General features: G+C 45.4%; 1 protein-coding gene across 1 annotated transcript in view; it reads left to right on the top strand.

Annotated features, from left to right (window-relative positions):
- The window catches only part of FSCN2 (fascin actin-bundling protein 2, retinal), a 28497-nt gene extending 22016 nt beyond the window's left edge, over positions 1-6481 (top strand). Inside the window, exons 4-5 of the mRNA XM_073560563.1 lie at positions 4568-4735; positions 5753-6481. Of these exons, the coding sequence (XP_073416664.1) occupies positions 4568-4735; positions 5753-5958 (374 nt within the window). The 3' untranslated portion in view covers positions 5959-6481. The remainder of the gene's footprint in view (positions 1-4567; positions 4736-5752) is intronic.
- The last annotated feature ends 6536 nt before the right edge of the window (positions 6482-13017 follow it).

Here is a 13017-nt window from a genome sequence, read left to right as displayed (position 1 = left end):
ATGAGGATGAATGAACTCATGGAGATCAACATCCAACACTGCAGAGACACCATCACGTGTTTCTCAACGCAGTGATTCTAGAGCACTGCCCCCATCCCTTATGGGAAATATGCAAAACATGCAAAACAGAAGCCGCGGAGACACCATCACATGTTTCTCAACGCAAGCAATGACCAGCCAGGTCTTTCCCCGGGAAGGAACAACCACAGGAAGGGCAGTCTCCAATGAAGGAAGCCAACTATGCCAAAACATGGTATCCATCCACAGACAGCTGTTTCGGGGTATTGCCCCTCATCAGTGTGGAGTAGGAAACTGGCTGGTAGGAGCAATGCCTAGTAAAAGACTGTGAAAAATGAGGATGAATGAACTCATGGAGATCAACATCCAACACTGCGGAGACACCATCACGTGTTTCTCAACGCAGTGATTCTAGAGCACTGCCCCCATCCCTTATGGGAAATATGCAAAACATGCAAAACAGAAGCCGCGGAGACACCATCACATGTTTCTCAACGCAAGCAATGACCAGTCAGGTCTTTCCCCGGGAAGGAACAACCACGGGAAGGGCAGTCTCCAATGAAGGAAGCCACCTATGCCAAAACATGGTATCCATCCACAGACAGCTGTTTCGGGGTATTGCCCCTCATCAGTGTGGAGTAGGAAACTGGCTGGTAGGAGCAATGCCTAGTAAAAGACTGTGAAAAATGAGGATGAATGAACTCATGGAGATCAACATCCAACACTGCTCCTACCAGCCAGTTTCCTACTCCACACTGATGAGGGGCAATACCCCGAAACAGCTGTCGGTGGATGGATACCATGTTTTGGCATAGGTGGCTTCCTTCATTGGAGACTGCCCTTCCCGTGGTTGTTCCTTCCCGGGGAAAGACCTGGCTGGTCATTGCTTGCGTTGAGAAACATGTGATGGTGTCTCTGCGGCTTCTGTTTTGCATATTTCCCATAAGGGATGGGGGCAGTGCTCTAGAATCACTGCGTTGAGAAACACGTGATGGTGTCTCCGCAGTGTTGGATGTTGATCTCCATGAGTTCATTCATCCTCATTTTTCACAGTCTTTTACTAGGCATTGCTCCTACCAGCCAGTTTCCTACTCCACACTGATGAGGGGCAATACCCCGAAACAGCTGTCTGTGGATGGATACCATGTTTTGGCATAGGTGGCTTCCTTCATTGGAGACTGCCCTTCCCGTGGTTGTTCCTTCCCGGGGAAAGACCTGGCTGGTCATTGCTTGCGTTGAGAAACATGTGATGGTGTCTCCCCAGCTTCTGTTTTGCATGTTTTGCATATTTCCCATAAGGGATGGGGGCAGTGCTCTAGAATCACTGCGTTGAGAAACACGTGATGGTGTCTCCGCAGTGTTGGATGTTGATCTCCATGAGTTCATTCATCCTCATTTGTTATTGTTTTGGACCCCAAGACATTATCATCTACCCCAATGTCAATGTATCATTATCTTACCTCCTCCAGTGGTTTTGTGTCATATTTTTCAAGTGTGTCAATGATCTGAGACCCAAAGAATTATATTTTTATCACCCTATATTGCTGCACTTCATAACCTTCAGTGTGTCAATGTTTTACGACACAAGAGTCAGTCATCATTCTATCACCCCAAGCGTAACCCCAATGTGTGTTCTTGCCTCCTAGATGTCAGTGAGACAGGTCTGAGCAACTACAGCCAGAAACTCCCAAAATTTAACATCCTATTACTACTTACCGTATATCCCGCTCAGCTCTACAGTATATCCCACTCGACCTTTTGTAGTGTCTGCTCTTATCTGTGGGCTTGGCTTGCCGATGTAAGGTGGTTACAATAATGCACACTGGGTGGAAGCTTCGGAATGTACGCAGGGTGGCTTATATTTTTTTTTTTCTATTATGCTTTCTAATATAGCGCCATCATATTTTGTAGTACTCTACAGACATAGTCACCACTGTCCCCATTGGGGCTCACAATGCCATATCAATATGGAGGGAGCCCATGCAAAGTTGGAAATAACATACAGGCTTTGTGCTAACCTGCTACCCGTGTAGCCAACTGCAGATGTCCCTAACCCCCAAAGCCATGGGATGAGCAGCTTACAAGCCAAAGGTGTAGTAGTGCCCCAGAAGTGGTGTCCCTGGGGTGCTTGAACTCACAGGTTTGTGGGACGTAACTTAAGTGATGGTGCACATACACAGCACTTCACTTTAATTTTCGTGAGCAGCTACCCTTATTCCGAGCCTTCTGGCTAGGTAGAGCAATTTTTTAATTCCCAGTCCCAGGGAAATGTCAGACAGCCGTGTAACTTGGAAAAGGATCGCAACGCAATGCTTGGATTGGCCAGCGGCTCTCCCGACCCAAGCGTGACAGCATGTGTTTCTATGGAGTTGTCACACTTGGGTCGGGAGAGCAGCTGGCCACTCCGATCCTGTTTTGAGTTATACGACTGTCTGACTCTTCCCTTACACACATTAAATTGCTTATTTAATTTATCCTCTGTGTCCACTTTTTCACATGGGTTTTCTCAAAATTACTTTGAAGAGTGCGGTACCATATATGAGCTTCACTCCTGACCAGTGTAGGGTAAGAGTGTGTGGCCATCAGGTTCTGCACCACTCTGGCACTGCCCCTCCGGCAGGAAATAATAAAAATAATAATTTTATTTATATAGCGCCTACACATTCTGCAGCACTTTACAAAGAAGCAGGGACATGTAAAAATAATAAAGACATCACAAAGTAACACAGTTCACCAGTTACTGGTGGAGCAAGGTTCCTGCTCACAAATATACAGTCTGTTTACTCTAGGAAATAGGGGGACACAATATATAAAAAGTGCTTGTCATATATGGTCCAGCCATCATTATAATAAATAGGATGTTTCAAATAAGCTGCATGATCCGATCACCAGTCAGGATCTGTCTAGGTAGTTGTCAAGTACTATTGGGTGCATGGAGGGTGCAGACATAGATGAATAGGAGAGATCAGGTTCGAAGGGAAGAGGAGAGTTAGGTTGGTGAATTGAGGGGATAGGCCTGTCTAAAGAGATGTGTTTTTAAAGCATGCTTAAAAATGAGGGGGCTAAGAATCAGTTGTATCGTCCGGGGTAATGCATTGCAGAAAACTGGAGCAGCACAAAATAAGTTTTGGAGTCGGAACTGCGGAACTGGGAGGTTCGGATTATGAGGGATGTTAGGCTTAGATCAGTTATGGAACAGAGGGCACGGGTAGGGTGATAGACAGAGATGAGGGAGGAGATAATAGGGTCATCCAGAACTGTGGAGAGCTTTGTGGGTGAGAGTTAGGCTTGTATTGTATTCTGTAGCAAATGGGCAACCAGTGCAATGACTGGAACACGGTGGAGGCACTGGTGAAGCGGCTGAACAGAAATATAACCCTGGCTGCTGCCTTCAAGAAGAAATGAAAAGAAGAAAGTTTGGTTAGAGGGAGATCGTTCCGTAGAGAGTTCCAGTAGTAAAGTCGAAAGCCAATCTAGACTGAGCTCTGAGTTCCCCAGGGAGGGCAGCCAATGTGGATGCTGGGAGCAAGACAGGCCTCTCACCAAACTTCGCCAAGTGTGAGGCCACCGTCTCCTATTTCTCACTATGGCCTTCTGGTCCGGAGAGCCAAAGGAAAGTTTCTTGGGGGCTTTCTCCTATGGTGGTGATCGCATCTTTGTGCACCTTTTTTGCGTGGCACAATTTTTATTCTCCTGAATGGAAAGCACAATCTCGAACTCTAGAAAAAAAATAGTAATGGCCATAAACAGAATAGTCCAAGTTACAGAAATCTACAGCCAGTAACATGTTTAAGTGGCTTTACTGAGCGCCACATCTATTCCTTTCTACAATTGCGTGTCACATCTTTTTATAAATTCTTTTTATAAAATACCTAAAAATGGAATTCCTTTTTAAGTTATTACATTTTAAACAGTGATAGGTCACATTCTACAACCCCTGCACTTCCAAAACTGGACAATCCCCTTTAAATATCTTTTTATTGAGGTTTCGTACATGTCAATCTGAGCTCTTAAAGAGACAGTAAAACAAAAGAAAGAAAAAGGGATAATCTCACCAGTGTAATCCATGACTATGGGGGGCAGCGTGCAGGCATTGATTATGGAAATTATGAGGAACATCTGTTACTCAGCAGGATGTATTGTATGAGGCGAGGTGACAGAATGTAACATGGCCAATTAGACCGGCTTTTTCATGAGGCTTTTTAGTGGCTCATTTAATTATATCGACCCGTCTTATACATAAAAAGGCACCAGTATTATAAATGGCACATGGTAGGTGAGGGCCAGGTTATAGATTTTGCTTAGGGGCCAGGTTCTTCAAGTTATTCCTCTGCCTGGAAAACTTAGGTGGTCTAACACTTTTGATAGATATCAAGCTCTTCTTTTCCACACACCTTCCCCCCACAAACATGACTGAATCATTACATTGGGCTGGTGGCTGGCTACTGGGGTCTCCAGACCATTCCCTATCATCATGACTGGACAATGTTGGTGGGTGCATAGATGAATGACTAGTGTGACTAACAACTTGGCCTCCATGTTTCTGCAGGTGAAGATGAAGAGTTCACACTGAAACTAATCAACAGACCGATTCTGGTCCTTCGTGGAGATCTGGGATTTGTCTGCTACCATAAAACCTCAAATACTCTGGATGCAAACCGCTCATCTTACGACGTCTTCCAGATCATATTTAATAACGGAGCCTACCAAATTAAAGGTTAGATATCCCATACAATCTAGTCATGTGTATCTGTCCATCTATATATAACTATAATATTTATTTCTCTCATATCAATATTCATACAATATATGAACCAAAGTGTTGGGACACCTACAGGAGCTTCCATGACCTTCCATTCTAAATCTATAGGCTCACAATCTCCAGTCTAGTTTTTCCCAAAGGTGTTGGATTAGTTTGTGGTCTGGGTTCTGTGTGGACGGTCATGTTTTTCCTACCAAACTCACGCTATCTCTTTATGGACCTTGCTTTGTGTTCCCATAAAGTTGGAAGCTACAAAAATCCTAAATGTCTTCACTGAAGCTAAAGAGCAGAGGCTGAACCCTGAAAAGTGCTGCTATAGCATTATCCCTTCTCCATGAAACTGTACAGCAGCATAATGCAGTGAGGCGGGTAACGATCTCCTGGCATTCACCAAAACGGGAATCGTCCATCCGATGATAGATAGAGAAGTGTGATCCGTCACTGCACAGAACACGTCCTCTAGAGTCCAGTAGTGGTGGCTTTACACCATTCCATCTCACGCTCGGCATTGTGCTTGGTGAAGTAAGGCTGCATGCAGCTGCTTGAACACCACTCTGGTATTATAATAATAATAATCAGGTAGCTTTTTACCATAAGCCATTATATCATGTTAGTAAAGGCCAATGGCATGGCGGGGCGAGGGGCTGGACATTATATACCAGGGGCCAGATATTATACACCAGGAGCGAGGGACCAAATGTCATACATCAGAGCATGGGGCCAAATAGTTTGTGTCAGGGGCAATGGCTGGATGTTATACACTGGGGGAGAGGGGCCGGAGGTTATACACTGGATTCAATGGGATTGGAGGTTATGCACTGGATGTAAGGGGCTGGATGTTATACACTGGGACTGGCTGAAAAGTGTGAATTTAATAATTAAGACGGGTGTGTGTCCCAATAGTTTTCTCTGTATTGTGTGTTTATTTCTTTTGTAGTTCATAAAACTAAATTTCTGCTTTATTTCTTACAGGTCAGGGTGGGAAGTTCTGGTACATCTCCAGCAATGGCATGATTTGCTCCGATGGAGACATGTCCGAGGATTTCTTCTTCGAGTTTCGAGAATATAACCGTGTGGCCATTAAGGGCAAAAATGGCAAATATCTACGTGGGGACCAAGCAGGCACCCTAAAGGCAGATGCAGAATCTGTAATCTCTGCCACCCTCTGGGAATACTGAGTCACCAGCCACCACAGCTTAGGTCTAGAGGACATTAGATTGTCAGCTTCGAGGACCAGGGTCATAGACTGGTGCAACAAATGAGTTCGTAGAGAGGCAAGCAGTGGGCCAAATGGTGACCAGCTTCTAATTGGTGGTTCACAATGTCCTATGGACATAATGGCCCTCCACAGACAACATCCCACTAGGCTCATGGGAAATGCATGTAATTATCTAAATAATTTATTATAATTAGCTTAGTTTTAGATATGAAAATTAGCCTCTACTTCTCTGGCACAAGATTTAGAGGGACCAATAATAGAAATGTGGACACGTGCTGGACAATCGCAGCGATTACATACTGCGTAATTTAGCAGAGTGGCGACCAATGCAGCCCCCTGGGGGTTAAGAGAACGCTATACGCAGCTCAGGGCGAGCGGCCCTCCTTCTACAGGATAGGGGGTCTTTTTTTATAACATTTTTAATTGAGGTGCTGCTGCATTCACTCATAATATCAATAAAGATGAACATGTTGGCAAATCCATGAAAAGTTTGTGGCTCTCAGTCTGTGACTCCAGAATACGTCTCATGTGTGACCAACATGACAGATATTTATACATCCAAGTCATGGATTTGGCAAAAAATGGGTTACTTGCTTAACTCATGGGTGAATTAGTAAACAATAGCAATCAAACTGGATCCTCAACATAGTGACCATATACCCCACAATGTGCTATAACCCTCAGCAACCAAACTAAAGCATCCATTTAGTCATAGATTGCACTCCCTAATGTACTGTAACTCATAGCAACCAAGCTGATCCTCTACAGAGTGATTAAATGTTCTTAAAATGTTCGGCAACCTGTAGCAACCAAACTGGATCCTTATATAGTGACCAAATTACCTCAATAATGGGCTGCAACCAAACAAAAACATCTATGTGGTCATAGAATACACTTCAAATTAGCTGTAACCCATAGCAACCAAGCTGGATCCCCCTATAATATGCTGTAACACATGGTAGCCAATCTTGAGGTACCAAACAATCACAGGATGATCAATAATGTGCTGTAACCCATAGCAACCCAACTAAACCACCTATGTCGTCACAGAATGCACTCTCAATGCGCTGTAACCCATGGCAACTCAACTAGTGCATCCGTGTGGTGTTAGAATGCTTCACTAATGTGTTGTAACCCACAGCAACCAAAATGGAGCAACTTAGTAGCACTAGAATTTCCCCTAAAGGGTTGTAACCCATAGCAACCAAACTGGATCTTCTAAATAGTAAGATCTCCCCCCAATACGCTGTAACCCATAGCAACCCAAATAAAGCATCCATGTTTTGTCAGACTGCATGCCCAAATGTTGCAGCCCTTAGCGATCAATGTGAAGGCACCACATTTGCAGAATGCACTAAATGTGTTGTAACCCTTAGCAATCAATCTGAATCCTGCATATAGTGAGATTCCTCCCTCTGATGTGCTGTAACCCATAGCAACCTAACTAAAGCACTCGCCACAGAATGCATGCTGAATGCGCTGTAACCCATGGCAACCACACTGGGTCCTCTTTATAGTCAGATTACCATGCATGCTGATTGTGCCAAAACCAATAGCAGTCGTACTAGGGCATGCATGTGATGTCGGAATGCCTCCTAATGTGTTGTAACCCGAGTGACACAATGCCCCTCTTTAAAAAGTCCCTCAGGCCTCGCTAGCCATGCAGCAAAGCATCATCATCTCTCTTGCATGTGCAGTGGCACAGAACGGGTTAATTTCAGCAGGAAGTAAGCTTATACTGCTATTATGGTGTGGCCAGTAAAAAAACAAACAAAAAAAAAAAACCTTTTTTTTTTTTTTTTTTTTAAGATACATGCACACAATAAAGCGAAGGCTCAAGCGGTCACGCCGTTTATAGAGCTGCAGCTCCGTGACCGTGTGTGAAGAAATGCTTTCATTCTTTTTTCTCTACAATGAACATTAAGAACCATTTTTCAAAGCAGCGAGAAGACAAAACCCCACAAGTCGCTAACTATTGTGCGAAAAGGACCCCATACTATAGGGCAATGTATACGGGCCCATTTCTGTAGGCTAGGGCTACAGGCCATGACTGAGGCTGGCCCGATGCGGCTGCTACATCACAGCACTATGGAAATGAATGGGGTCACTGCTGGGGCAACAAGCAGGTCGGAAGAACTCACACCGTTGGATTTTTTGCAACTTGCTTGGCCCAGAGCCATGTAGGAGTCACCATTCACTTCTATGGTGGTGCAGTACAGTAGAGGCACCGAGCGAACCTCGGTCATGGCTGGACATCCAACATGTTCAGTGGAGCTGAGCTGCAATACCAGACACAACCAGCAGACAGGGGTGGCGCTGATTCTGGAAGAAAGTAACCATGTTTTTCGAATCCTGGACACTCCCTTTAACTAAATCAACCATGAGCATTCTGAATTTGGGGTGCCGCTGTGTCTGTGGTTTGGCAGCCGGTATTTGCGTGGCGGGTGCTTAAAGGATGGCAAAAAAATGAGGATGAGAAACAGGGGCCAGAGTGGTTGTCACTGCCCCTCCCACACATAAAGAAGCAAAAGTGGACGCGCAGCCGCACCTCCTGGTAAAGGTGTTATGTGGCATTTGCTGCAAAGAATCATGGTCCGAATTTATGAGCCCATGTAAAAAAAAAATTATAAATGTTTGCGCTCAAAGTGGACAATCCCTTTAAATGATCAAATCCTTATGTCAGGAGGCCTAAATCATACATTAGGTCCTTGTTGTTGCTCAAGCCCTCGGGGTTAACCGCCTACCCAGCAGTAATGACGCCAGGCTTGCACAATGCACCCTGAGCTGCGGTCAGGCAGGCGCTGAGGGTGCCCGTCACCCCTGTCCTCTTCTGCACAATGGCCATGCAGTGGGAGGGTCAGTAACAGTGGTGGACCAGACCTTGCCATTACCATATGTGGGGAGATGAGAGGAGCGCACCCTTTGCTCTCACAGTCCAGGGCCCTCCCACTGCACAAACTCCTTCCCTAAATTGGAAGTCCCTTTATGGCCACTAGTATTTTAGCTCAGAGGAACTAATGCTTTTTTTTTCCTCATTGTCAATAGAATTTACTTAACCCTTTATGTGCTGCAACCTGTAATCCTGTAAGCAGAAACATCTATATTTATACTGTTACTGTCATCCATAAACATACATAATCTATACACCCCCTGGTCTGCATGTAATGTGTACACACCCGGGGTCTGCATGTAATCTGCACACACCTGGGGTCTGCAAGTAATGTGTATACATCTGGGTTCTGCATGTAATGTGTACACACCCAGGGTCTGCATACAATCTGTACACACCCAGAGTCTGCATGTTGTGTGCATACACCCGGGGTCTGCACGTAATGTGTACACACCCAGGGTCTGCATACAATCTGCACACAACCAGAGTCTGCATGTTATGTGCATACACCCGGGGTCTGCATGCTACGTGTATACATCCAAGGTCTGCATTCAGGCTCGGACTGGCCCACAGGGTAACAGAGGAATCCCCCGGTGGGCTCCTGTGTAGCTCTGGGCCCCCAACCTCACTGTATGGGCAGTACTTGGCATAATTCAAATGTTTGTGGTGGGCCCTTGTCACCACATTCAGACACTGTCTGCATGTAATCTGCACACACCAGGGGTCTTCATGCAATGTGTATACAGCTGAGGTCTGCATGTAATGTGTATACACCCTGGGTCTGCATACAATCTGTACACACCCGAGTTCTGCATGTTATGTGTATACTTCCGAGGTCTGCAGGTAATCTGTACACACCCGAGGTCTGCATGTTATGTGTATACTTCAAAGGTCTGCATGTAACCTGTACACACCTGAGGTCTGCATGTAACCTGTACACACCCAGGGTCTGCATGTAACCTGTACACACCCGAAGTCTGCATGTTATGTGTATACATCCGAGGTCTGCATGTAATCTGTACACACCCGAGGTCTGCATGTGTATATATCTGAGGTCTGCATGTAATGTGTACACACCCAGGGTCTGCATGTAACCTGTACACACCCGAGGTCTGCATGTTATGTGTATATATCTGAGGTCTGCATGTAATCTGCACACTCCGGAGGTCTGCATGTTATGTATATATATCTGAGGTCTGCATGTAATTTGTACACACCCGAGGTCTGCATGTTATGTGTATACTTCAAAGGTCTGCATGTAATCTGTACACACCCGACGTCTGCATGTAATCTGCACACACCCGAGGTCTGCATGTTGTGTGTATATATCTGAGGTCTGCATGTAATCTGTACACACCCGAGGTCTGCATGTTATGTGTATACTTTAAAGGTCTGCATGTAATCTGTACACATCCGAGGTCTGCATGTAATCTGTACACACCCAAGGTCTGCATGTTATGTGCATACACCCGGGGTCTGCATGCTACGTGTATACATCCAAGGTCTGCATTCAGGCTCGGACTGGCCCACAGGGTAACAGAGGAATCCCCCGGTGGGCTCCTGTGTAGCTCTAGGCCCCCAACCTCACTGTATGGGTAGTACTTGGCATAATTCAAATGTTTGTGGTAGGCCCTTGTCACCACATTCAGACACTGTCTGCATGTAATCTGCACACACCAGGGGTCTTCATGTAATGTGCATACAGCTGAGGTCTGCATGTAATGTGTATACACCCTGGGTCTGCATACAATCTGTACACACCCGAGGTCTGCATGTAATCTGCACACACCTGAGGTCTCAGCAAAGAGGAAACAGATGAACGGCATACTAGGGCACACAAATCACCACATTACCAGACGGAGCTATTTATCTGAAGTATTGCGGCATATGATTCAGTCAAAAATAGAGGTGCTTGCGTGAAAAAACATGAATATTTCAATGTGAAGCAAAAAAAGAAGAAATATGCAGCACTCACCAATGTAGCTGAAAACTGTGAGTCTTTATTTCACATAATTTCCATCAAATGTGTGGACATGCAGGACGTGGAGGAATGCTAGGGGAGGGAGGTGCCGGACAACGGCCGTTTCGCGATTACTCACTTTTACGTTGTCCGGCACCTCCCTCCCCTAGCATTCCTCCACGTCCTGCATGTCCACACATTTGATGGAAATTATGTGAAATAAAGACTCACAGTTTTTCAGCTACATTGGGGAGTGCTGCATATTTCTTCTTTTTTTGCTTCACATTGAAACACACCTGAGGTCTGCATGTTATGTGTATACTTCAAAGGTCTGCATGTAATCTGTACACACCCGAGGTCTGCATGTTATGTGTATACTTCAAAGGTCTGCATGTAATCTGTACACATCCGAGGTCTGCATGTAATCTGTACACACCCGAGGTCTGCATGTTATGTGTATATATCTGAGGTCTGCATGTAATCTGTACACACCCGAGGTCTGCATGTTATGTGTATACTTCAAAGGTCTGCATGTAATCTGTACACATCCGAGGTCTGCATGTTATGTGTATACTTCAAAGGTCTGCATGTAATCTGTACACATCCGAGGTCTGCATGTAATCTGTACACACCCGAGGTCTGCATGTTATGTGTATATATCTGAGGTCTGCATGTAATCTGTACACACCCGAGGTCGGCATGTTATGTGTATACTTCAAAGGTCTGCATGTAATCTGTACACATCCGAGGTCTGCATGTAATCTGTACACACCCGAGGTCTGCATGTTATGTGTATATATCTGAGGTCTGCATGTAATCTGTACACACCCGAGGTCTGCATGTTATGTGTATACTTCAAAGGTCTGCATGTAATCTGTACACACCCGAGGTCTGCATGTTATGTGTATACATCCGAGGTCTGCATACAATCTGTACACACCCAGGGTCTGCATGTAACCCGTACACACCCGAGGTCTGCATGTAATCTGTACACACCCGAGGTCTGCATGTTATGTGTATATATCTGAGGTCTGCATGTAATCTGCACACACCTGAGGTCTGCATGTTATGTGCATACATCCGAGGTCTGCATACAATCTGTACACACCCAGGGTCTGCATGTAACCTGTACACACCCGATGTCTGCATGTTATGTGTATACATCCGAGGTCTGCATGTAATCTGCACACAACCGGGGTCTGCATGTAACCTGTACTCACCCGAGGTCTGCATGTTATGTGTATACATCCGAAGTCTGCATACAATCTGTACACACCCAGGGTCTGCATGTAACCTGTACACACCCGAGGTCTGCATGTTATGTGTATACATCCGAGTTCTGCATGTAATCTGTACACACCCGAGGTCTGCATGTTATGTGTATATATCCGAGGTCTGTATGTAATCTACACACACCTGAGGTCTGCATTTTATGTGTATACATCCGAGGTCTGCATGTAAGCTGTACACACCCGAGGTCTGCATGTTATGTGTATATATCTGAGGTCTGCATGTAATCTGTACACACCCGAGGTCTGCATGTGTATATATCTGAGGTCTGCATGTAATCTGTACAGACCCAAGGTCTGCATGTAATCTGCACACACCTGAGGTCTGCATGTTATGTGTATACATCCGAGGTCTGCATACAATCTGTACACACCCAGGGTCTGCATGTAACCGGTACACACCCGAGGTCTGCATGTTATGTGTATACATCCGAGGTCTGCATGTAATCTGCACACACCCGGGGTCTGCATGTAACCTGTACACACCCGAGGTCTGTATTTTATGTGTATACATCCGAGGTCTGGATGTAATCTCCACACACCTGAGGTCTGCATGTTATGTGTATACATCCGAGGTCTGCATGTAATCTGCACACACCTGGGGTCTGCATTTTATGTGTATACATCCGAGGTCTGCATGTAATCTGCACACACCCGGGGTCTGCATTTTATGTGTATACATCCGAGGTCTGCATGTAATCTGCACACACCCAGGAACTGCATGTAATCTGTATACACCCGAGGTCTGCATGTAATCGGCACACACCCGGGGTCTGCCTACAATCTGTACACGCCCAGGGTCTGCATGTTGTATGTACTGTATAATATCCTAGGTCTGCATGTAATTTGTACACACCCGACATCTGCATGTAATCTGCT

The sequence above is a fragment of the Dendrobates tinctorius genome, unplaced genomic scaffold (assembly GCF_039654945.1).
Source record: "Dendrobates tinctorius isolate UK_male_01 unplaced genomic scaffold, ASM3965494v1 ptg000014l, whole genome shotgun sequence".
Lineage (NCBI taxonomy): Eukaryota > Metazoa > Chordata > Amphibia > Anura > Dendrobatidae > Dendrobates > Dendrobates tinctorius.
This window is presented reverse-complemented; position numbering and strand designations above follow the sequence as displayed.